Below are 26,922 nucleotides of genomic sequence, written 5' to 3'. Positions count from 1 at the left end.
TAAACAGCTGCAAATTGAAGGGGCCTGCATACACAGCATTGATTAATTTATCCATTTGAAGCCATAATTATGTTGAATATACATGTAAAGTGGCACCTAAATCCTGAAATGAATAGCCACAATGAGGGCACCAGAATAAAAAGACAAACGATGGAAGTGACCATCGCACTTATCTGGACAATTTTGGCAATTGTCTCTTGTAGACTGTGTTAATTGCTGCATTTTATAAAACAACCAAAGAATGAACTTATGATCATTATGCATAATTTATGTGGTACTGAATTCTGGCTATTACAGACTGTTGACATAATTCACTAAACTGTTTGGACTAAATTTTGGGTAAAAGTTAAGAACCCGATCCCACCAATGCGTCGGCCAACGTGTCAGTCAACTGTTGGTCGACTGTCGGTCGACTGTCGGCCAACGCGTTGGCCGCATCTTTTACGTTATAAGATTAAACAGCGACCAACGCGTCGGTAGTGTGTCAGCCAGCACGCCGGAAGTGTGTCGGCCAACGCATCGGTAGTGTGTTGGCCGACGTGTCGGTAGTGTGTTGGTGGTGTGTCGACTGATGTGTTGGCCGACGCGTTGGTGGGATCGGATTCTTAACTTTTACCAAATTTTTAACTATAAAAGCAATGTGGTCAACCTCCGCCATTTCTTCAAAACACTCCCCAATGGCTGGTTGTTTGCCTTCATCTGCAACCTCTATTGCTGCATCTAGTAAACCCAGGAATGTCACTGAGAACTCATAGATGTCAGTGATATTACTGAAAATCAGATCAATATCCTGCAAAAAAGAGAAAAAAACCATTTAGGGTAGGGTTCATTTTAATTAACCCTTTGACGTTGTATATGAGTACTATATGTACTATAATCTTGTACTGAGTTGGCCTGAGTTCACGTTGGCCCCCAACTCCTTGTACAAGTGAGTCAGATTATTGTTGAACAAGGTGTTTTGTGAAAGGGAGAAGTGATCCTGGCTAATGCTTATATATAAATCTGCACAATTATTTTAAGCAATATAGACACCCTTATTGAATGGCTTAACATAATTATAATATGCGTGTACATTTTGCGAGTTGCGTAGTATTAATTTTTTCCCAGCACGAAAGGGGTGAGGAAAAATAGGAGCAATGAGCAAAATGCCCCCAAGTATCATAATATGATACATATTCACTAAACATATTATGTTAAACCATTCAATAAGGGATTTATTATTTCATTATTACGCCATTCTCTAGTATTTTGGCTTCTTCCTGCACTGACGGAGAACCATATATTGATTGCTTTATACGGCCCATGCGAAAGACGACAACAACACAGATAAAACCATTCAAATGTCCTTTATTTGATTGGATAAACTAAATGAAGAGTGACAAGCTATGACAAGCTAAATTCTCAGGCTTTGGATCGAGTTGAGAACAATAATTGTTTGAAAAACTCCCCTTTCGTCCATATTTGTTATGTTCCAAACTGGTCAAACCGGGACCGTGTATTATTGTCTCATAATTATTTTGCGTGTTCCCTTGACCAAATATGGTAAAATGGGGGTAATCATGGAATGATAACGTCTCTTATAGAAAGCTTAAGAATTCAGGTACCAGTGATCTATCAACCAAGCAAGGATGCAACTCAGTTGGGAGCAGGACAATTTGTTTGCTTCTGCTCATGTATATGTAATGCCTTGAAAGGACTTGATGATTGGAATATTAAATTAAAGTAAATATTTGAAGTCAAAGCTAACTGGATGAAAAAGGTTGAAAGCCATATTAAAACACCTGCACAGCATGTATAATAAGATCTGAGGCTGGAGTGATCTTCAGGACAGTTGATGAACTGCAAAGCTTTGACTGGCAAACAAGGAAGCTACTGAACAGGAATGGAGCTTTTCACCTCAGGAGGGACATTGACAGATTGTGTGTACCATGGAAAAAAGGTGCATGCAGAATAATTTAGCTTGGTTTTATCATAAAGAAATATAATATTCTTGTTGAGTTTGACTGCATGAAGTGATCACCTTGCCAGCACTATTTCTTGCAAACATACATCTAAATCACGTAAGTCGCAAACATGTGACTTCCTTTACCAAATTCACATTCTTTCCTGTACGTACATTTTTGGGAATCTTGCTATGAAAAAATATAACAGTTGTCTAAAATGCTTCTAATAAGAAGAAATTTTACGTACATCATTTGTGAAGAGATCCTTTGCATCTACAAAAGGTGCTCTAAAAACCTGAAAACAGAATGAAAAAATTCACAACCACCAAAAACATCCAGGCAATGATAAGAAAATAACTAAGTTCCACGAAAGAGAAAGGCTGGCATAAAGTGTTTGGAATTACGAGCATCATTCAAGGCCTAAACGAAAACCACTTAAAAGACTGACCAACGCACCCTGTTATCATCATTATTTCTCGCAATTACTTTCAGAACACCCCCCACAGGCTGCTTTCTTCTTCATGTTTCAATTCCTGGTCTAATTTGATTTACCCAGCACCTTGAAATCTTACTGTAAACAACCGCAGATAAGCCGCACACTGAATTTAGTAGCTCAAATTTTGGAAAACATGTTTTTCTGAAAGAAATCAAAAGAAGAAGTCTTGTTCATCCACTGTTCATCGAACGTAAAATCACTATACTAGTAACGTTGCAATGTCAGAAAAATAATACTTCAAAGTCTTACCCACCATTTTAGCACTTTAATATACAATGTAATGAACAACGTTTCTACCAACTTTGACATATGATTGATCTTTTTCTGGTATTTGTTGACAGGAATTTCTTCATTCAACACAGTTTTTCCATAGATTTTTGCATTATAACAAGAATGTGACCGCAATGATGGTAGGTTAGTAACCTTAGGCATTAGAATGGACGCAAAGATGAAAAACTGGACACCGGAAGCAGCCTTTTTCAAATGTTCCTGCAGATAAGCCACACCCTTAATTTCTTACAACAATTTTTGGACAAAAAGTGTGGCTTTTCTGCAGGTGTTTATGATACTTAAATACCTGAGAGTGTCAAATAAACTACACTCAAGTTCTAACATGGCAGTGTTTGACACTAACTTTTATTATTATTATTATTATTTTTTTAATAATTTCAAAACAAATACTACACTACGAACACCACACTGCACTATAATTATACAATACACTACTTACAATACTTTACTTGCAATGCACTTCGTCAGCTGCTAACAACACGACTTTGTGTCACAAGCTACTTACAAAATCATCTTACTTACATGTAGCTTAACGTAACACATTAATTAATATTTATTTACAGCTTCATTACTTAAGATTAAAAATAATAATAATAATAATAATAATAATAATCATAACAAATAAAAAAAAAAAAATAAATAATAATAATAATAATAATAATAATAATAATAATAATGATAAGAAGAAGAAGATGAAATAACTAAATAGGTAACTAACGCTTGTCCGATTGCCTGGGGCAAGCAAAATATATCTGTGGGCAAGTAAAACAACTCCAAGACTTGCCCGATCGGGCAAACAGAATTTTTGGTCGACTAATATTTTGCGGAACGATTTGATTTGCAACAAAGAAAGTGACTAGTAATATGACGTAGTCACCGCAAACACAATAAAAAAAACACAAGGTTACATCTCTTTGTTGTCATTTATTTTCTGTTATATTGCAGGGATGGCACTAGGATTTTTCAATCTGGGTCCTGGGACCCGCATGTTCGGCCAAATTGGGGTCCCAAGCATTTGTTGGGGGTCCCAAAATCTTGGTGACCCTCTGCGAGAAAAAGAGAGTAACCAACTTGGAATTAATATTGACGCATATGCATAGGACCGGCCAACAAAGGCTTTTTCTAGAGCCGTTACATTCATTCCTGGACAAGAACTCTGTTAATAAAAGAGCACCCTTCCCAAGGGTTTACGCATTACTGGTTTCCTCCCTTAGGAGCAACGAACAGTGACGTCTTTGCTATATAATTATTTGCATTCAGTGACTTGCAGAGTACATTCCTCTGAAGAAGACCGCAGAAGGCGGTCGAAAATTTACTTTTAAACTTTTTAGATGTTTTAAACCCCATTTCTTAGAACTTCAATTATGAGCACAGATCGCTCCAACAGTTTTACAAACAACAGAATATACTGACAAATCAAAGCAAGTTGTGTGAGTTATTTAAGTCAGTGCCTTGCGTCCTGGGACGCATTAAAATTTCGATGATGCATTTTTTGCATTTTATTTGCGTAAAAATGCACGATTTCTGCGTTAACGCAATCCCTGTATTGGTACAAACCTCAAAACAGATTGGAAGAACATGTTCGTAGCCACCATCTTTCTCCGTGCGAAAAAATGTTTGTTACAATGGAACTCAGTTTACCTTTTGTCGCGCAATTTCCAGCTTTGAAAGGCTTAATTAAGAACATACTATTGGACAAATTGCATTTAATTCAAAACAAGCCTAATCGCATAGAGATATAGTCAAGGAAACTCCCTTCTCCCTCTCTTCTAGAAAAGGAAAATTGCTCAATAGAAAAATTGTGAAGACTACTAGAACACCATGGACACAGCAGGAGTTGTGTTGGTCTGTCAAAGCCATTTTACATACATTTTACTCAAAATTGACATTTTCACAAGTTTTAATGGGCAGCAGGTCTTTAGAAGGTGGGCAACCGAAAAAAAAAACCATGGGCAACTACCAGTAGTAAAAACAAAACTGGTTGCCCAAAGGGCAAATTTGTAAGAAAGTAAGTTTCAAACACTGAAATAGTCCTTGTTAGTACTGTGAAATATACTGCTAAAAGTAGCATTATACTACACCTTGATAATCATGTTCAAATCTCTTATGAATTGTCCCTCAGCATGAATCATTTCACGCACAACTTCATCATAAGTCAGTGCGGCTTGACTACTCAATGTCTGAAACCAGATAATGACAAATTTGTATACCACATAAGGTAAGAGTGTACCACTGCCATCCAACAAAAGCATGACACTTCAAAGACCAGGTACATGTACGTGTAGCTGTAACAAAGCCATAATGACATGTACAAGCCCGCACTATGCATTTGCATTTGCATTTGCAAGACTACTACAACTAGTCACAAGTAGGCTGTATTCATAAAAAGCTTTAAGATGTTAAGATGTTAACTTCATTGAATGATCCGAAATCTTCACTTAATGTACCGTGGTTTTCATCTAAGCGTGAACACATGACGGGAAAATATGTTCTTTGAAGTTTGAGTTTGGCAGCCGTTAAGGAAACAGTTGAAACTTTTGCGCGCGATAGTTCAAAAGTATTTGAAGCACACTTTATCAGATTAGGGTCAATTACTGAGAAAAAGTCTTCGATGTCCAGTCTTGCCGTCATTCTAGGAAAACTTGCAAACTTCGAATGATTGAAGACAAAACTTGTCACGTTTGCAGCCACTTAGAGCATGTTTTCTCATCACATGTCGACACTTAGATGAAAACAACGGTAATGTCAAGACAATAAACCATTACATTTTTAAAACACTAACCTCTGCTTCCACAGATGTTTCAACATCGTCAGGGTGAAACATGTCCATTAACACCTGGAACAGAATTAAGCAAAGCTATGTTTTGTGCAAACAATCATCTACATCTAGTATAGTAAGTTTAACATTTTCAGTCCTGAGAGTGAGAATTACAGATTTTACTCTGTCTAACACCAGATGATTTTACTCATCAATGGAGCCCTCAGGGATGAATGGGTTAATCTAAGAAATAATAAGAATCAAGGATAACAATCTGTTTCTCCTATTATTTTAACCACTATACAACCTCTAATAAATGTTTAGACGGGCTCGTTATAATAATTATTATTATTCATTCAAAATAATTCCCCGTTTCTGATTGCTTAAAACCACACGCATAATTCACCATAACCAGCTGCTGTTCACCAAATTTAGAAAGAAACTTCGTCATATTGATTCAATGATGTCAAAAGTGCAGCCTGCTGCAGATTATTGAACCAATGACGTCAAAAGTGCAGCCCACTGCAAATTATTGAACCGTTGACCGAAAAAAGCTGGGGACGAGATTGTGTTATTTTTGTTGAGCAGAAAAATGGCTGCGAGTAGGTTTAGAAATTTGAGCGAAGAAAATATTTTGAATGAATAAGAAAGCAATTATTGAATTCGGCTTTCGTAGAATAATTATGAAGAATTCTGCAGATCTCAGAGGATGTTATCCACCTCAGCCTTTGGCCTTGGTGGATAACACCCTCCTCGACCTGCAGAATTCTTCATATCCTACTCAGCCTCATTCAGTAATTGCTAATTATTATTTACAGTGCTCATGAACTTGACCCTCTTTTCTACTTTGTCCAGGGAAAAATGCAAACACATCCATCTCTCCTTCATTATTGTTTCAATAGGATTACCAGTCTGTGTGGAATAGGACATTAATTGAAGCTACAGAATCTCTTCAGGCCTTCTGATAGGGGGCGATGAAAAAATGCAAATTACTGGTATGTGAAATTTGCAGGGCAGATTATGCGATTAGAAAGGCAATTATGCGATAAATAATGCAAATTATGCAAATTTTTCCTGAGTAATTTTAAGGTTGTTTTTCAAGGTTTCAGGATAAGAAAAACATGATTTTGCTCCCTAAACACATTTCAAACACAAAGGAACAGTAATTATGAATCTTGATCGACATTAGTTGGGATAAGTAAAAAAAAAGAGGTCTTCTGGACTATTGGTGCACCACGTTAAAAGTTGAAAGGACACAGCTAACATGCCAAATGAATGATCAATAATGCTACGACTAGCTTCTTACACTTTGTTTTTATGTGCAGTAATAAACTTCCGAACAGATTGGCTAATCTGAACAAAGGGCATGTTTGTGTTACACCAATAGGCGACTCTTTAAGAATGAAACTTGTATCAGGCCCCCGACATGCAAAATAATGCCTTGAACTTCAAATGTTTTTCGGAATTGAAGGTAACAAAGGCTTTTTAGCCTTTTTCCAAGGTAAATCATCTTAAAAATGGTGTATTTATGCAGGAATTCCTAAGAAACTTGTTGATTTATGTTTTATGTTATGAATGTTGTGCGTTCTTTTGTGAATTATGCGATTTTTGCATGAATTGTGCGATCGGATGCAATTTGAGGTAGATTGTGCGAAATCGCACCATCACATAATATCAGAAGGCCTGTCTCTTGGCTCTTTCAGATGCCAATTCATCCTTCTTCTTCTTCATGAAATTGCATTACATATTTGAAGGTGACAATTTGCCCTTATCAAACAGTCCTGAACAGTGCTTTCCTTTTGTTAGAACTAGCCAGCCAAGACTGTCAGTTTGCAAAGAAAATGCAACAATTTGTGGGAGCACTTTCATGAAAATCTCTCGCATTCTTCTGGAGGGTTATACATGTATTTCATCCTCAAAGTATGTTAATTTGAAGGCATTGTATAGCTAGTCCTTCCAAATGCCCGGTCTGGCTGTGTCCTAAGGTATCTGTCCAAAAGCACTTTGGACAGATATCTCATGAAATGGTCCTTGTTGAGTTACTATGTAATACTGTAGATCACAGTCTTTGTAGTATACAGCTGAAGTTGTTAGGTATCTCAGGGTAAGCTGAGCAGGGATAGAGATTCTTATTAAGATATTATTTGCTGCATCAGGTGAGATGCATCAGACCTGCAGTGGATTATTTTAATGATTTACTGGCATCAAATTATTGGTCGTTCACCTGCACCGAATGTACAAATCTGGAAATAAAGAAATGAATGATTTTTTTAAACCACATATAAATAATAAATCTCACCTTGTCTGCAAAAAGAGCAACCTTAATGTCCTGGCAAGTGATCTCCACATGTCTAATGTTCTTCACATAGTTTCCAGCCAACTGCAACAGAGAAAGGTGATGCAAGTGTTCTATTAAGTCATTAAGAGGTCTTGTTTCAGTATCTTTGGACTGTACATATGGTATTAAATAGGAAAATGGTGGTAAAATTTCATTTACTGCTAAAATGATATTTGTAAAAAAAGAGTTTGAATCCAGGAGTCACATCGTAATAAAGTGAAGCATGACTGTCCAGGTGAGTGTAGTCCTGAGAAAGACTGTTTGGGATGACATTTACTGACATTTGGGCAACCTGAGCAGATGTCACGGAAGTTAGATTGTCAAAATGTCAGTCAATGTCATCCCAAACAGTCCTTCTCAAGTCTACACTAACCCAGACGATCATACTTCATTGTCAACAAGTCAGCCGAGCGAAGATGTGAGGCTGATGAGGCGGCAGAACGTGGAGCCATGTGAGGTTTGGCAGCAGGCAGGAAAAAATCTCTAACTGGCTGCGAAAATGTAATGCAATGCATATTTTCGATTTGAACCAATCAAAAGGTAAACACTATACAAAGCCAATCAGAACATACGTCTGAATAGGTCATTTCACCATTGCTCGCTGCAGAATGCACATGAGCCGAATGAGACAGAGAAGGACCTTGAAGGTAAGATTTGCTTTGAAAGAGGCTTGGTTTTTGCTTTTCATTCCTTTGGTTTTGTGTATTGAATAATCTTTAGATAAGGTACAGTCACTCATGTCATTGTTCATGATCCAGTCCCTGCCAGTCAATTCTCGCCTTGCACTCGTCTGACAGTTCCCACCATAGCTGCTTGCTTTGAATAGTTAAATGGATTTCATCATGAATCATAGACGCAGTATACATCTTACATACCAAAATACTGCAGTCCTGTTCATTAATCTTATTGTTAATGTTATTGTTACAGACATCCACATTATTAATCACTATCACTATAAGTTGTATCGTATCCAAAAACTGACATAATTTATCATTTCCAAACTTTGGAATCCAACCCCGCTAAGCTGTCATTTAAAAATTTGGTTTTATCAACAGAGTTGATAATGTAAATTGGCCACCGTACAGAGATTCTAAAAGCTGACGTTTCGAGCGTTAGCCCTCCGTCAGAGCGAATCATTTATCCTTGTTTGAACTTTACTTTTTAATAGGTATTTATGAAATGACATCATTGTTACATGGCATTAATGGGTAAGTAGCAATGTAATGAAAATTTACTGGAATTAACTCTGAAACAACCTTCTTATACTTACCTTCAAGATATCCGCTGATATGTACTCCATCACCGCTACAATGTAAAGAGACACTTGGAACTCCACCTTAAATCCCAAAATGTCCTGAAACCCAAATCAATTCAGTACTTCAAAATCCAGCTGTGTGATTCAAAAACTATAATAAGATTATTACAAGAAGATATCAAAGGGATTAATCAGTTACAACCGCTGAAGGCAATCATTGGCTCATCCTCGGTATAAAAATCTACAATTCTCATGGAGGAAACACAAGGAAAAACTTAAAACAAGAACTTCAGCTAACAACAACAACAACAACAACAACAACAACAATCTTTAGTACTTATTAACCAAAATGAATTACAGACAAAATACAACCTGAAAATAACAAAGCTAATCAGGGGACATACATGTACAGTGTACATGTAGCTAGTATGAGGGCGTATAACTTACGTTGTTACAATTGCAAGAAATGAATATTTGAATACACTGTACACTTATTAATCAATTGAATGAAATAGCTATTACCAGTAATTATATTATTTGCCTTGATATGCAATGGCTTACAAAGTCACAAGCATTATTTTAAAAATGAGAATGAACTAGATTTTATCGTATCTACATGTATATCAAAAGAACTGTCTTGTTTTTGGAAGATTTGGAATACCAATGCAGTTATTTTCCTCTAGAATCTACATTTCAGGAGCTAACAAAACAAAGAGAAACCTTCAGGGTATTTCACACTGAGGATAACCCTAACTTTTGGGTCCTAAATGGTGTGTTGACATGAGGGGTGCATTTGAGTGGCCCTAGGCCTATTCTGGAATAAGAATACATAGAGAGATGATTTAAAACGGTATGTTTGGCGTTTTGAAGCAACAAGGATATTAAAGATAATTATGTTTAAATTCATTTAAGCAGGTGTTTGACAATTTTAATGTGAATGTAAGTAAAAACGAAGGATTTCTAACTTCTATTCCATGTATTTCTATTCCGGAATATGGCCAATCGAACACACCCTAAACGTCATTCACAACTCCCTTGTTGTTAAACTTTTTGGTGCTTACATAATTATGGGTTTTTGCAGAGAACAGATTTTGTTCTCTGTAAAAACCCATATCTAAGCACCAAAAGGTGTAACAACAAGGAAGTTGCGAATGATGGTTAGTCTGACAGCTTGGACTTCACTAAGTCAACAAAATACTTTTTTTTTCCAGAAACTTCCCTAATTTTGAGAAAATTGTCATTTTCTTGTACATTGGACATTGCCATCCACTTTTTGCCATTCTTGTACAGTTGGGCCAGATCAACAACAGTTTAGCCATGGACAATTTGCCTCCTACGCTCATCTCACTGGTTTCTAGCCAAGCAAAAGCTGAAGAGATGAATGATTCTTTGCTGGGTCTGTTGCCCGGAGTTTTGACGGCCTTGCAGGGCCAAAGCAATTTATCATGTTCGGCAGTTACATCGTCCGGTAGTATATCTGTTTCACACTCGGCGAGCATGACTCCATCTTCACTGGTAACATCGGCTTCCTCTCTTTCTGCGTTTCGTGGCCATTCATTTTCAGCAAGTATATATCTTGTAGTCCCTTCGTTTGTCTCGACTTTTTCTTCATTGGCTAACCCAGTTTGCAGTTTCCAGTCTATATCGCCATCAAATGTTGGAAACTCACCAATCGCGTCGGCTTCTAGTGCCTATTTGTTATTCTCTTCACCTTTGTTATCTGTCTCCGGTCGAGTTATCGTTATTGGTCCAGGATATTCTCCAGCCTACATGTATACCTTCCAAGCTGGTATCAAAAAGCGCTTTTGGCCTTTTTGTGGATCTTGCGAATCTCCTGCCCGACAACTTAAAGGAGAACAAAAATGAAACACAGACTTTCCTGGATGGCAGATTGGTCATCACAGCTCCCTTGAGAAAACGTTCTTTGGAAATTACTGACATTCTCACCTGGGTGGAGGCCTTTCCCACTTATTCCGTTGTCCTGTGTAGTTTTCACCTTTCTAGGTGTCCCAGATGAATGCTGACTTGTATAATTTTCACATTTGTGTCCCTTCCCCCATTAATGCTGACCAATTTTCAGTGGAGTTGCTCAATTATCGCAGGCTGATCAGCGTAAGGTTAAGTTCGTTCTTGAAGGGTTGCATCATAGCTTTCATGCTGGCTTTCATTCTTCGTTAGTGTCATTATGTTCAGTGCTTGGGAAAATGCTATAGGCTCTAAATGTACTTCAACCAGCAGTCATTGATGAGTACCTACACAATAAACTTGGACAAGGCCATATTGCTGGGCCAAATGAGACCACTCCCTTAAAATAAAAACGTCCAGGTGAGTCGCTTCGGCGTCATTCCAAAGAAACACCAACCAGGAAAGTGGCCCCTCACCAACTGGTGCTAGTGAGAGGTGAGAGCTAAGGAATTTTCAAAGACTCTTTTTCTATGCAATACATAAAAATTGGCTACATCATAGATGGAATTCTACGCTACGGGAGGGGCACTCTTATGGCCAAATTTGATGTGGAAAGTGCACATCGGAAAGTTGCTATACATTTGGAGGACCCATTTCTTTTTAGTATATACTGGCAGGGTCAGTATTTCATTGATATGTCCCTACTGTTCGGCCTGTGGTCTGCACCATTCATCTTCACCTCAATAGCTGATAAGCTGGAATAGATCTTGAAGCACAACAACATGCCTTTCCTGGAACACTATTTGGATGACTTTATTACATTGGGCCCTCCCAGTTCTCCTGTCTGTCTTCAGAGTGTGTCCCTCAGCACCCCGAAGAGCTTGAGGATCCTGCCATGTGTCTTACAGTTCTCAGGACTAAACTGGATTAAGTTTCTCTGTAGGCACAACTTCCTTGTGATAGATGGGAGCCCATTGTTGTTTTGCTTTTAGAAGATTGGTTGCGTAAGCACCATTGTAAATGCCAGGAACTGGAATCAGTTAATAGTACCTTGCAACACGCTTGCCAGGTGTATGCAAGGTGTGGGTGCCCCAAGGTCACAAATTTTCTGTACTCCTTCCAGAATGACAACCACCTGATTCGCCTTAATGAGATTTTTCGTCATGATCTCTGTCACCTGGTAGAAGCACCTTTTTTGCCACTGGAACGGACTCAGCTTCCTTCTTACTCCTTGTTGGGTGCCTCTACCTGAATTTCAGGTGTTATCTGATACAGCAGGGGCTGTTGGCTATGGGACCTTTTTTCAAAGGGACTGGTTTGTGGGTGCTTGGTCTTCAGCTCAATGCCGCTCTCTATTGCATACAAAGACTTTTAATTCATTATCCCCATTGTAATTGCAGCTGCCCTTTAGGGACCCCGGTGTCGTCAAAATTCATCGAGTTTCTTTGTGACTACCGTGCCGTTGTTGATGTTTTGAGATCTGGCACTTGATTTGCCCCTTGCCTCTGCTTGCAGCTCTGCTATCCTTTTCTTTTACTTCTTCCTCTGTCGGTGGCTGGTGTTAGGAACTCTGTGGCTGATGCTTTATCTCATTTCAAATTTCAGAAATTCTGCCACATAGCTCCTCAAGCATTGGGACAGGCTACCCTAATACATGACTCTCTCCGCGAGCAGCTCCAGGTACTTTGACCCATGCGCCCCTTCATTTTTGGCAGCTTTGCTTAGTCCGGAGGTCCTTCGGTTTGGCATTGGGGCTCATGGCTGGATTGCAGGGATTGCTGGCCATGGGAACATTACTCAGTTGAGGGGGTGGGTGGATGGCCTCCAATAGAAGCCCCTGGACATATCCTAAGCACCCAACCTCCATTTAGTGATGCATTTGTTAATGAGTGGGCTTTTGATTATACACTTAACAATCACACTGCTTATCAGTTAACATTCACATGTTAGAAATAATAGAAAGTGCATTTACAGGTGTATGCGCATAGGGAATTAAGGGGAGGGGGGGGGTGGCTCTTAATTACCAAACCATTGCTATGGACCCCTTCAAGTAGTCATCTCTCGAATTCCTTTAACTCTACAGTGTGTTCTATTTAAAGTTCTTTTGTATAGTTCACCTCACAACCATATTTGGTAAATCATGTGATCAAAGCAGAAAATGCATAAAAATGCAGCGAGTTAACTGTTTTTCACAAAATGTTAACGCAACAGTATGACAACATTCTAACAAAATCTGTAGCATGGATTTTCAAAGAAATTATCTCTCAAACAAATTATGGCATCATAATTAAGGCCCTCCTTTGTTACAATTTTCAAATAGAAATTCCATTCCACAGTCTACAAAAAATGATGGGACGCTTCTCATCTGATAAAATAATGCCTTGTTCATTTTGTTTCGTGGGAGCTTTTACCTGTTTTTCACTAAAACGCATGGCAGACGACTGAGACTAGTTGCATATGCGCCTTCTGATCGAAGTGATGTCAGATTTCCATTGAAAAAGTTATTTCACAGAACCATCCAGGCAACCTTTTTGTCGGACTCTTTCACTAAAAAGCTTCCTTAGCACCCATTGCCTTTCTGTAGTTAAGTGCCACACCCCTTAAACCCCACTAGCACTAACCAAACGTCTAGAGGGACCTTTAACAATCTTAACCTTTGACATCAGCCTTCCTAAAGTCAACAATACAACAGATGCTTTTGCAGGGCACAATAAACAGGCTGTCCAATAGCACGCAACTAGTGGAACAACATTTCAGGCTTGTGCTTTCATATAACAGGTTGCCTGGCAAGCAAGCATCAATAATCAAACATGAGTGTGGCAATCTTGGTTGCTTTTTCTTCTGATGCAAACTTCTGACATAATAATTTGATTAGCAGACAGTTTTCAGGCCACTAAATCATCCTTTTTAATCTTATTTTTATCCGGCTGTAGCCAATATGGCGAAGACCAGATCTTGACTGAGCAACTCGCCACAAACGTCCAGTTTTCACTCAGCCAAATTTTAAAGAAGATCAATGCATGAGGAATACAATGGTGTAATTGATCAATTTGAGCTTCTCGGTTCAAATCACATATACATACATGACAATGAATAATTTCCTATCTTGCAAACTGCCCAATAACTGATTAACTCTTTGGGTTTTCCAAGAAATCTTTCAGTAATTTATGTACTCTTGTTATTCAAAATAATGTGACAAATTTGTTTACTTGTAGCCTGTGAAATGGTGTTTGAATAAAATATTACTATACAGTAAGTTCTCAGTTGTAGTTGATTATTTTTGATTGATGATCTTCAAAAGATTAACAACTTTTTAGCACACGCAGCAATTGCATGCCACAGTTGTTTATGTTTAATTCAAACTAAAACTATTCGGGGCTAGCTCCTCAGGGGCTTGCCCAAAGGGAAGCTGATGCTTGGAATTTTATCTCAGCCTGTTTTGAGTTTCTAGGAAAACTTGACCAGAAAGACACTTTTTTAGACACCCAACGAAAATGAAACTGACTAAAAATGAACATAGGATACAATTGAAGTGAACAACAAAGCATCCTTATCAATAAGGAAAGATATTGTACATGGAGCCACCTATTGTTATTAAAGAACAAAGGGCTTTTTGTTCCAGTGGTTGGTACATTTGAATAACAAAAAAGAATGTTTGCAAAAGATATCTTCCCAATTAGGCAAATAGATACAATTTACATATTTGTTGGAAAGAGGAATGCAATGCCTAGAAAGTAAAAAAGTTCCACTTTTATTTTAACCTCAAGATAAATAAAGTATGCTCAAGTAAAACGATTCTAGAAGAAACAGGAAAATCAGGTGAAAGACGTATTGATGGGAAATTGTGGTGGTAAGGATGGCAAATAACACATCACTCAACCCTGCCAATAAAGCTGTACAACTACTTAATTTTGTTTACCTAAAAATCAGCTGGGAATCTTGAAAGCAATTATTTTACAACCAAAAACACAGATCACAACAAAAGAAACAATATAAATATACCACTAGAAAGATTTACGGACTGTAAAGTGCACTGAAACGGGAACGATTTCAAAATCAATAAACTGGTAATAATAAGTGTGAACAGAATAATCTGCAAATATTAAATAGGCCTTTGAAATGAACAATGACAGCTGCTTTTGATTAACAACAAAACAAATTGTACTCTCAACAGAAAATAGAAAAAGTCAGATCACCTTTACCAATGGATGAACTTTATCCGCAGGTAGCACAACAACACTCTTCTTCTTTCCCTTTTCGAGTGCAGCCTGCGCGTCTCCGATGGCCCATTTATCAATCGGATGGGGAAATGTGCTGTTCACACGCTCCTCGATATCAGCAACTGAGCGTGGCTGGCACGCGCAGAGATGGTGCAAAAGTTGTATGATCAAAGATTCGATGTATTCTAAAGCATCGTCATGTACCTTCAACGAGGGATGAACTTGCGACTGAACCTAAAACGAATTTGAAAGCACAACTTGACTTGTTGTATAACTACAGAAGTTAAGTAAAGGCTAATCACGCCTCCTTAAAAAGTCAGAAGAAACTCAAAAGCAATCAATAACGAGAAGGTGTAGGCAACTTTCTCTCTAAAAACCCTTGAATGAGATTGCAGCTCAATTCTATTGATACACAGAAGAAAAATCAACAGGCCTGAAACAGAAACCAAACAGTCGGAATTACACGATATTTTCTAAAAAAAGGAATGCTTCCCTCTAGCTCACCTTCCTAAGCGCGGGTACGAACATTCCTTTCCACTTCGCGCTGTTTGAATTATTTTCATTCTCAGATATGGGCATGATATTCCAGAGAAATCACATATCACTTCAAAGCGCTATTAAAAAAATCGGCGATTACGGCCATTTTTGAGAGCTGATGAAACTTCTGCCATTTACTTCGCACAAGCTGTACGCATGGGTTCCACTTCCTCTCGCTGACTACATCATTTGGCCTGTCGGGCTCTGTGCTGATGACGCCAAGCAACAAATTCCAAACACTGATTATCCTACTTTGGCTTCTTGTGAACTGATATACAAAAGAAAGGATGTTTGGTCGGAAATGTTACATCAAAACATTGGAGCTGATCGTTCGATTCCAAAGACCTTCAAGGGGTATATACCATTTCGCCAGGTGTCACGCATACGTTTTTTCGTTAACATGCTGACCATTTTCATCACGGGCGAGTTTCTCATTTGCCTCTAAAATTTCATTTCATCTACTGGCTTTATATCATTGGTGTACAGAAGGTTATTTTGCGTTTTCTAGATCAAAAAAATGTCTTCAGAAAAGTTTGAAGACCTCGAGGAGGAACTGAAGACTTTACGTGAAGACATAAGTAGCAAAGTGACCAACAAAATACCAAGGTTAACGGGAGGTAAGATTTACAAGAAGGGGGCTAACCCTTAGTGAGTTATTAAGAATAGTCCAAATTTAATTCAGTTTCTCGTTTCAGAAATGAGGAAGAGCGCAGTTCGTGAAGTAGAAAAAAGGATAGAAGAAGCCGATTTAATAGTGAGCTGAATCAAACCATTTCTATTTTACAGGTTTTGAACAATAATAACGTAAGGCTTATAACCTTGAAACTTGACAAGTTACTTTACACACACATAGAGGGCCGGGTGCAAACTGCAGCTTGCAGGTTAGGGTTACAGGTCATTGCTTCACCATAGTTGAAACAACCCAAACCTTTACTAATGCTAATGTTAGGCCCCCAACACTATGCTTTAGACAATGTTTAAGCCTAAGGTTAGCATTTTTGTAAAGGTTTGGGTTGTTTCAGTTATGGTAAAACAGTGACCTGCCACTTGCACTCTATCCTCCACTGCACATAAACTATTCTGAATTACTGAACTTTAAAATGATATTTTTTCTTTTCCTTTGACTGTTTATTTCTTCTTTAAGGGTGATGACGGCGAGTCCAGTTTAGGGGGACTCAGGGTGGTTTAGCAGTTATCAACTGCACCTCCCACCTCTGTGGCCTGGGTTCAATCCTGGCCGCGGGTTGTAAGAGGGTCGAGTTTCAGTCAATCTCAATCTGATTCTGAGGGGTTTTCTCATGGTCCTCTGATGTTCCTGCCTCATCAAAATTGACTCTCAGTCAATTACATCCAGCTGCAGGCAGACACCTTCGATAGGGATAACCTCTGGTATCCTTCCCTTTCATTGAATTAAATGAATAAAGTTGGTATTATTTTAAAATCTGAGGCACAGGAAAACCAATTCATGAAGGGCTTTCTAAGAATTATTGCTTCCCACTTGTATTATTGATAACTTGATGTTTCATTCTGGAAGGCAGAGCTAAAACACACGTCACATTCCACAGGTCAAGACTAGAAGTCTGTGCTCAATTGATCAACAACTAAGTCAAAAGTTTCCCCTGGCCTGCATCACAGACAGACAAAACCGCCTATACCGCGATTTCGTGACGCATCCAGCTGCAACACAGGCCAGTTTCCCCTAGACTTGAAACAACATTTTTGTAGAGTGATTACGTTTAGGAGACACTTCTTATGTTGTTTATTTATCTGTAACATGGTGACATATAAACTGACCTGTGATCTGTGACCTGTGTTTTAGACTTGCTGCATTCTGGGATGCCCTCAGGACAAAGCCAAAATTTTCTAGGCTCAAATTTCCTCATCGCCACAAATTAACACTTTTGTACATTAGGTGTTGCAACAAGTCTCTTGAGACACAGGTAACAAATGGTGTAATGTACATGTGCTGGTGGAGCAACGAAAGGAACTAATAAGCTGATATCTTTTGTTTTGGTCCACCAACATGGCGACGGTGAGGTTGCATGAAAGCCACCTTTCTGATGACAAGGGCTTATAAAAGTTTGTTTTTCAACTCATCAGCGGGCGTTACTAAACACAGGAATGGAATGGAACGGAACTGGAATACGCCGTAATGAGGCGGAATGACACCGGAATGAAACAAAATGAACTAGAATTAATGGTACCCGAATATATCGGAACAAGGCAGAATGACACCAGAATAAGACAGAATGAACCAGAAGAACACCAGAATGAAGCTGATTAGCGTATACAAAGGAACGAAACATAATTTTTCATCATTCTAGACTGTAAATGAATGAGTATGCCCCCAGTATGCAGAATAGAGAGAACGAGAGAAAGAAGCAGTTTCCATTCAAGGGGAAGCAACAAGGCTTGGAACGAGTCACGATATGTTCTTACAATCTCAAAGTGGTCCACTCAGTTTTTGTTCCACGGAAAGAAAAGAAAATTATTTTTTTGTGTCTATATATTATCAGCGATCAATCTTTTTTCTGTGCTTCTTACTCTTCTTTCTTCAAACAAGGAAACTGCGTTCAGGTTCGATGGCATCATTGCCAACCGAATCGGAAAGAGAAAAATAGTTTTCTGGTTTGCACGAATCTATTTCCGTATATCTCCATCACATGTCGGTTGTGGGAAGCAGGAAAGCAGCAACAATAATTAGTTTGTGGTTTGCTGAACTTGGTTGTGATTGGTCAATACACAATTGACCTGTGAGAATGAAATAAAAGTGTTCACGGGTTTGCTGACTCATACGGTGAATGTTGCCTCCAAGATTCATAGAAAAACGCAATTAGGATAACATTCTGTTTCTCTTGCTACTGTATTTGTTCACGAAAAAATTTGTTACTTCCACAACAAATAATTATTCATTTAGGGATGGATATACATGTACCTGTCAAAGGTTTCTCATGACCGAAGTGCTCCAAATGTTACAAAAGGCAAAAACTTGTGCATAATTTCCCTTAAGGAATCACATGACACAATTAAAGCTGATAGAAACCAAAAATTGGTCAGCGCTAACTAAAACACAAAATTTTGGCATTTTCAGGTTCATTCCGCTACATTCCAGTTTATTTGGTAGTCATTCTGGCTGGTTACAGTATATTCCGGTACTATTCTTGTTGATTTCGTTTCATTCCCGAGGCTACTGCCTAAGAAAATTTTCCGGGAGTCCTTCGGGCTTCCAACATTAAAAGTTACCAGTAATAGCCTGAGTCATTTTTTTCAAGAGCCCAGAATTAATTAATTCCAGCTGGGATCAAATATACAAGAAAGGTGCCCATTCGGGCTACTTGTTCAGAAATGTGGTCGTCCTTGCTTGCAAATAAGGGGCCCCAAGCAACCAGGTGACTGTTAGACAGCAGTCTTGCAGGCTGGTGTTATTCTGCTTTATTCCGGTTTACCGTATTCTGGTATATTCCGTTCCGTTCTGTTCCGTTCCTGTGTTTAGTAACACCCCTCATCAGCCATGACTACTGAAATGACTGTTACAGTGCAACGCTCCTTACCGTGGCCACCCAACAAACTTTTACATTTGACAACTGCGTGTAAGTACGTCAACTCAACAACCCATGCAACAGTATTCAACTTACAACCGTGCAAACTTTGCAAGGAGGGGTGACTCTCAATCAAATTCATGCACCCTGATTGGCATGAAAGTTTTAAAAAAGTTTGTTAGGTGGCCACGGTAAGGCACATCGCACTGTAAAACTGGCTTGGTAATTCGACTCGGGTTAGGTTTGCAAATGTAACATGCAGAATTCAAATGCATTTGAGTTCTGCATCATGTAGATAGGACGATGGTACAATAGGCATGTTATGCCCTGAAAGGGAAGAGCCAATCACTCTATCATCTCAACCTAGTTTTCTTTCAAGGATTATTATTTTCAATATCCTGAAACTAGAAACTAATACCAGTAGTAATAATTTTACCGGGTAATTATTTGTGATCTTTGAAGTTCAGTAATGCATCAGCGTGGTACATTAACATGGTTGTACATTTTCTTACCTAGATTGAGGAGATGGAGGAAGAAGCAAGTTTTGCACCAGGATCTTTCAAGAATTCTATGATGGCTAAAACACGTGGTTACAAAAGGGACTTTGAACAGCTCAAGAGAGACGTGGTATGGTTATACATCAACCATGGTGAAATTTCTTCAGTTTTAGGGTCTATTTACACATATTTATTCATATTTCCAAAGGATCTTGATATCAGCAGGCAAGTCAGAAATTTAAGGAAAACGACAAAACTTTTGAAATTATAAGACATGTTTCGACAGAGACTTCTGTCATCTTCAGTTGATTAATGTACAAAGTGTTAAGTTGAATTTATAAGTACGGAAAAAGTGCTAATTATGCCAGTAACAACGGAATGTACAATGTGAGAATTAAAAGGATAGTTTTAGATTTACGTGATGCAGTTGTTGATTAAGAGAAGGTTGTTCTCTTTGAATATGAAAAGCTTCTTTTATCTTGAGTTGAAAAGTCGTAGAGGCGTGATCTAAAATATGGAAACATTCCCCTGAAGACAGGGCACGACATTGTTCGGAATTCTGTAGGTGTTTGAAAATGTGAGAGGCCCTATCACTAAGTGCTCACGCACGTGTGTGGAAGATGACAGAAGTCTCTGTCGAAACATGTCTTATAATTTCAAAAGTTTTGTCGTTTTCTTTAAATTTACTCATATGTTTGAGATTTCAGGAAGCATTATTCTGGAAAAATAATTATTAAAGACCTTCAGGCAGTTTTTATAATCTAAACTGTAGAGTAAAGGGCCATACTATTGGCAAATGGGAGGGGGGGGGGGATGCTCTCAAAAGCAAATTTTCTGCTTTTTTGTGGTTTTTAATGTTGTTGCCTGCAAAAAGTGTAAGACATTTTAAAAAAGCTTTTATTTCTTTTAACATCTAAAAATAAGGGGGTAGGGGGGTCACCAGCCATGACCGCTGAAATGACTGTTACTATCGATCTCAGATGTCTGTGGACAAGGGCTTTTTTTGAGCCCACTTCACGGACTGTTTATTTCAGTCTGCGGTTGAAAAAATCTGATCATGTGATAACATTTTTTGTGGCTCTGCGGTTTAGAAAATACCGACCATGTGGCGCGAGTCCTTCGTTCTTCCCACCACCGAGAAAAGAAAAAAACCTGAAGAAACGTAACTTCCACCTGCTTCTTATTTCCTAGGATAAGGCTTTTCCTGGGTTACCCGTAATAGCTTCGGCCAGTTTTACTCGCCGTCAACATCGTTTCGCATTTTTCTCTTTGGGGAAAGCAACAGAAAATAGCGTCACAAGATCAGTATTTTCAAAACTGCAGAGTCACCAAAAAATGTTATCACGTGATCAGAATTTCTTAACCACGGACTGAAATCAACGGTTCATGAAGTGGGCTGAAAAAAAGCCTTTGTCCAGGGATGTCTGAGAACAATAGTAAAACTGGCTTGGTAATCTGAGTCAGATTAGGTTGGCAAGCAAAAGACTGTACACAAATAAAGTACAGGTAGATTGGCATGAAACGCTTGTCAGGCAGAGACTGACCCTTATTGACTGCAATACATTGTGTATGCCTCAATAATACTTTGCCTATGGCAGTGAGCAATGGATAGTTCACTTCAAGTGCCATTATTAGGTAGAGGGCCGCACACTGGGGCTGTAATTTTGCCAATGACAAAACATCGATTTTGCCTGGAGGCCCTGACGTTGACAGCGACTTGCACTTTAAACATTGTTGAATCCTCAGGCCATGTTAATTATTAAGGATCTTTATGAAGACTACTTTCACCTGCATGATCAATCAGGCTATGATTGGACTGAATTAGCCTGCGTAGCAGGTGGTTTAGTGAATTTTAGAAGCTTCCTTCCACCAGGGTTGACATGTAAATGGCCATGTGAAAAGCAAGCGAAGGGTTAGGAGAAAAAGTGACTACAATCAACCCCACAACATTTTCAAAACCCACTATTTCCAATCAAGTGGGATGAGCACAGGTTTGATGTCAACTACCAACCAATCATAGCACGGCTTGTGTAAACATTGACACTTAAATACAATTATTAATTCACCACAGAAAATATTTACAAGATCTAACTGAAGTTTAAACTTACCATTAATGTTTCCCTGTCTACATGTATGTTTCTACTGGGTGCGATTCGTTGACAATGATATATACATGTAGCCGACAGTTTTTTGTGGAAGTTATTAGAATCATGTCATTTCAGCATGTTGAGAAATGCCTTGTCCAGCACATCTTCTGCTGATGCAAAAACTAGCTGGAGCTTCCCAATGGATACATCTGGCAGCTGCCAACGAAAGGTTGCTGTGAGCCCATATCCTTCAGCTTCTTTGATCTGGTCACCGTTGATACTTCTAGAAGGTGTCATTACTAAATGCAAAACACATCTTGTCAGTTAGAAAAAGCTGACGTAGGAAACTTTGCCAAATCTCTTTTGCCAAAATATTGTCTTCATTTATTGGTTGTTTTACGTCTTTCTGCTTTTATTTAAGAACACCAGAAAATCCAAGCTACCACAAGGAAGTTTCCAAATTTTCTGGAAACAGATTGTAGGCTCTTTCTGCTCTGTTTTGTCTGTACACTTTAATGAAAGGAAGAAATAAATTTTGACTGATGGTCAGATTTTTTCTGACACTTTATCAGCCAATCAGGAACGATATTTTCTTCGTCAGTTGGCGAATGGAGGTTTTGAAAATGTTAAGGGGTTCATTGCAGGTGGTTTCTCACTCGCCCACCTCGTCCCCTTCCCTCTTGCATTTTTATTTGACTTCAGCCCAGGTTTTGTTATGGCCATATTCAAAACTATCACTCAAAAGTCAACCCCGGTGGCAAGAAGCGTCTAAAATTCTCCAAACCACCTGTTACTCAGGCTAGGATTGAATTTAAACTTCTTAAATGCCACTATTCTTTTCCAGGCGAAACCAACTAAGCAGGTCAATGTAACGTTTGGAAAGGAAGAACTTTTTGATTCAGATCCAATGGTAAGCTTGAAATTCAGTGGTTTATTCTCTTTCCTAATGTAAGGGAAATTCTATGAGTACCCTGTGGTTGACTGCGTGCCCAGGCCTTCCAGCTGTGTTACAATGTTGAAATCAATATGAATTTTATAAGAATGAGCTCTCTTCATGAATAGGAATCCAAACAAATGCCTGCTCTACTATTTGGATTATTGTTTTTTCTTGTTTTCTTAATTATGAGATGTTTGTCATAGTTTCAATGCATGCAAATCGTAAAACCAATATAAAGCAAGGGTGAAATAACTGCTCAAAGAGAGTATGGAGAGTAGGTTATTTGTTTTTGTGAGTGTTCAGATTGCTAAGAATGTGAAGCTTAACCCATTCATCTCTTAAGCGGCCCATTGACTGTTAGGACTGAACAGGTTAAATGAAGGGCTGTGTGCATGATCATAAATATGTTTTTCATGTTTTGGTATTTTGTTAAATTGCAGCCTGATATTGAGCATTGTACATGTATCTCCTGATACATGCATCCTTCATGTAAAGAAAATTCTTGCTTGTGTTCAGTGGTGATACATGAAGTTAAATCAACAAAATAGAGTTTATTATTTCTACATTAGTACTTTCCTTACTTCTCGAAAGTTAATAGTTTAGGTAAAATGCAAAACATGAAGTAATCCTTTGGAAAGATGTTGGAAATCTTATTTCTCAATCTGTTTGTTTCATCCTATTTCCCTCCCGTGTTGCCTGTTGGGACAATTAGCATGTACACATTGTACATGTATTACCAAACTATTGCTGCCCCCCCCCCCCCCCCCCCCCTCCCTCCTTCCTTAACAATGTTGCATAGTTGGAGAAAGCAAGAAAAGTGTATGGAAGGCTGGACATCTTTCAACATTGTATTGGGGAGGAGGGGGTCAGTCTCATTCCCTGGGTCTCTCTTCTCTGCACTGTTTATTCAGATTCGTTTTTGATTTGACAAAATAACTCAAGTGTCATGCAAATTGGGCATGGAGTTTATAGCCCTTCATTAATCACTTCTTAATGGATAAAATGTCTGGTTTCATGAAGAACAATTTGTCACTGTTAAATGTACAGTGTGGCCACTAAGGCACTGGTTTATTTTTGCCAGGCTCCACAGAGGAACAAGGTAATGCATGGAACAGAGACACTGAACAGAGCATCTGAAAGTATTGCAAGATCTACTAGAGTTGCTGTTGAAACTGGTAAGATAGTAGAGATCGTGTATCACCTTTACTTTGAAATGGCAAACACTAAATTGGACAGCTAATACATGTCATAAAACCATAAACCTTCTCTTCTTTTAACATGTTTACTTTTTTTAGAAGTACCATGATAAATATATCATAAATACATACAAGTAAAGAGGCAAAAATGTTGAGCCAAAATTTTGGCAAAATGCAAATTTCAGCTTGCCTTTTGTTATGTGCAGTAAAACAATGCTACATGTGCATCTCTCTAATATTAATTTTTTCAGAGTGAACTTGCGAGACTTTTATTTTTTAATCCTCTCCCTCCTAAGAGCAACACTTATAGATTTTACTCTGTCCAATGCCACTTCAGACAATTTTACTCTTCAATGGGGGCCTCTTCAGGGGTGAAATGGTTAAGAAAAGTCAAGATTTTCTCTGTGTAGCATTCATGTAGTCGTGGGGCCTGTTGTTCAAACAATGGGTAGTGCTATAAATCCACTGGATAAATCTCTATCCAGTTTGTAAGTCATAGCCAAACCAGTTATGCTATCCAATGGATAGTGATTTGCTCACTGGATAATTATTGCTATCCACCTTTTGAATAACTGGGGCCAGTTGTATCAAGAAAATCAACAGAATGAATGCAGACATGTTTATTTAATCATTGTGGCACCAGGCAATGATAATATTATTTCTTTGTTACACTGTTGATGTACAATATGCAATAGCTATAATAATAGATCATTATTAACTTGATAATCAGGTTAAACAAAGTTCTTACAAATAAAATTAGCAATAGCAGGTTAGAATGACCTTTTGACGACTCCCTCATCATTTTTCAATTTGTGAATCTACAGTCCTTTCTCATTATTTTTATATAATAGACTATTTCCCCCATCCCATAATGCAATAGATTTTGGAGGGTTCTTTATGTATAATAATTGAAACAATGCAAGTTATTTACTCTTGGGACCGTATCATGCTTCAGTGAACTGGGTATCCATTGTTGTAATGCAAATAACCCCCCCCCCCCCCCCCAAAAAAAAAATAAAAAAAAAATGAACTGTATTATTGGATTGGTGAAAATAGTGAATTAACAACTGCGTCACTAAGTGGAAGTTGGGTGCTTGAGACTTCCCGGAGCTTCCACTGTCTTTTGACAGCCAGCTCCAAGATGGAGACTGCTCCCATCGCCGGCAACACCTGACAACCCAGCCGCTCATGGCAGCAGAGAAGATAGGCACCTGTCACACTGATAAACATTGGAAAGTAGAAGTGAAAGGGAGGGAAAAAACCGCTAAACGCTCCACACAAAATGCTCCTACTTCCCGCCACACTGATAAGTAAGCTCTACAACCCAAAGCATGAGGTCTGAATCTGTACAAATATAACGTAACCTGTGACAAAAACTGACTGCTGTGAGCCGCTCCTAGTTGATTGCATTTTTAAACCTCATTAAAATGCTTGTGAAAAATGTGTTACATACTATTAAAAAGGTGCATCATAGACATTCACATTACATTTTCTTTTTACAGTGCAACCCACCTTACCGTGGCTACCCAACAAACTTTTACATTTGACAATTATGTATAAATACGTCAACTCAACAACCGATGCAACGGTATTCAACTTACAACTCTGCGAACTTTGCAAGGAGGTGTGACTGTCAATCAAATTCACACATCCTGATTGGCGGACAATTTGTAAAAAAACTTTGTTAGGTGGCCACGGTAAGGCGCATCATACTGTAATTGTATGCAATACGTTTTTCAGAAGAATTTTTATGTATAATGAAATTTGACTGCAGTTTCACAAATTTGAAATAATGATGATTGAGTCGTTGAAATGTCATTGTAACCTTACTATTGCTGATTTTTATTCTTAATTGTTTATCTAAAACCTCTGCTATTAAACAAAATTTGTGTTTCTTTTTCTAAAAATTGCAGAGCAAATTGGAGGTGAAATCATTGAAGAATTAGGTGACCAAAGGGAGGCTCTCATCCGAACAAGAGATAGAGTAAGGACAGGCATTCACTTAACTTCAGACAATTTCTAGTGCCTCATTTCTATCATTACTAGCAGAAAAGAACATGCAAGTAGGAAGGGATGTAAACAGGAGATGACATGAATGCCAGCTAGATAAACGCAATTTGATAAACAACTTACCTAAGCAGGTGCAAGCAAGCCTGAAAAAATCCAGGCTATAAAAGGGGTTCGAACTAAAGACTGCGCAATTCCCAGAGTGTGCAAAGTACAGCTTTCAGGTTGCAGGTCATTGTTTTACCGTAACTGAAACAACCCAAACCTTTACAAAAATGCTAACCTCTAACTTAGACATAGTGTTTAAAGTGATCAATCATTTTATCATGTCAACTCAGTTGATAAACCCATGTCAATGAAGTGAGAGGTTGTAAATTTTGCTCTCACCTCTTTTCTCCGGTTTTGAGATGCCTGGGTGGGAGGCAGTGCATTTAAAGAGGTTGTTCAACTTTTTCATGTCGATGCCTGATTTGTTACAGCTCAAAGATGTTGATGAAGGTCTGGGTAAGAGCAAGAGAATTTTAAACAGCATGGCCATAAGGTGAGCATAAATACAACATTCTGCTGCTGATGAGCCATCCTTAACCTGGAACCAGGCATTCTTTTCTTTAGAGATGATGTAAAAAGAACGCCTGGTCGCAGGTTACATACATGTATGGCATTCTTCACTGGCAACCCAGTGTTTTTTTGGGCGATTTTTTTGTGGAGCACAATGATTGACTACATCAATATTATTTAATTTTCTTGTTCCTTTTCATCCCAGGATTGCAACAAACAAGTTGATATTGCTGTCCATAATCTTGGTCGAGCTGGCAATTTTAGGAGCTGTGGTTTACATCAGATTTATTAAGCGCAAGAAGTAAAGTTAATTGTTGGTCGTCCTTTTTTATGAAGGAGTTTTTAGGGGAACAAAATA

At 38.4% G+C, this 26,922-nt stretch overlaps 2 protein-coding genes across 3 annotated transcripts in view; one reads left to right on the top strand and one right to left on the bottom strand.

Annotated features, from left to right (window-relative positions):
- The window catches only part of LOC137978712 (son of sevenless homolog 1-like), a 50,306-nt gene extending 34,183 nt beyond the window's left edge, over positions 1-16,123 (bottom strand). The window contains exons 1-8 of one of the 2 annotated variants that reach the window (XM_068825732.1): positions 15,711-16,123; positions 15,183-15,440; positions 9,097-9,180; positions 7,788-7,868; positions 5,513-5,566; positions 4,812-4,910; positions 2,191-2,238; positions 650-790 (exon numbers count right to left, since the gene is read on the bottom strand). In XM_068825732.1, the coding sequence (XP_068681833.1) occupies positions 650-790; positions 2,191-2,238; positions 4,812-4,910; positions 5,513-5,566; positions 7,788-7,868; positions 9,097-9,180; positions 15,183-15,440; positions 15,711-15,785 (840 nt within the window). In that variant the 5' untranslated portion in view covers positions 15,786-16,123. The remainder of the gene's footprint in view (positions 1-649; positions 791-2,190; positions 2,239-4,811; positions 4,911-5,512; positions 5,567-7,787; positions 7,869-9,096; positions 9,181-15,182; positions 15,441-15,710) is intronic. The other variant, XM_068825733.1, reaches the window with a different exon arrangement.
- Positions 16,124-16,171: 48 nt separating this feature from the next.
- LOC137980334 (vesicle transport through interaction with t-SNAREs homolog 1B-like) overlaps positions 16,172-26,922 on the top strand; it is an 11,773-nt gene continuing 1,022 nt past the window's right edge. Inside the window, exons 1-8 of the mRNA XM_068827750.1 lie at positions 16,172-16,360; positions 16,439-16,497; positions 19,799-19,909; positions 22,711-22,776; positions 23,885-23,978; positions 25,913-25,983; positions 26,486-26,547; positions 26,770-26,922. The exon at positions 26,770-26,922 is cut by the window's right edge and continues 1,022 nt beyond it. Of these exons, the coding sequence (XP_068683851.1) occupies positions 16,261-16,360; positions 16,439-16,497; positions 19,799-19,909; positions 22,711-22,776; positions 23,885-23,978; positions 25,913-25,983; positions 26,486-26,547; positions 26,770-26,869 (663 nt within the window). The 5' untranslated portion in view covers positions 16,172-16,260 and the 3' untranslated portion in view covers positions 26,870-26,922. The remainder of the gene's footprint in view (positions 16,361-16,438; positions 16,498-19,798; positions 19,910-22,710; positions 22,777-23,884; positions 23,979-25,912; positions 25,984-26,485; positions 26,548-26,769) is intronic.

Source organism: Montipora foliosa, chromosome 12 (genome assembly GCF_036669935.1).
Source record: "Montipora foliosa isolate CH-2021 chromosome 12, ASM3666993v2, whole genome shotgun sequence".
NCBI lineage: Eukaryota > Metazoa > Cnidaria > Anthozoa > Scleractinia > Acroporidae > Montipora > Montipora foliosa.
Note: the sequence above shows the minus strand (reverse complement) of the source record. Positions and strands in the feature narration are given on the sequence as shown.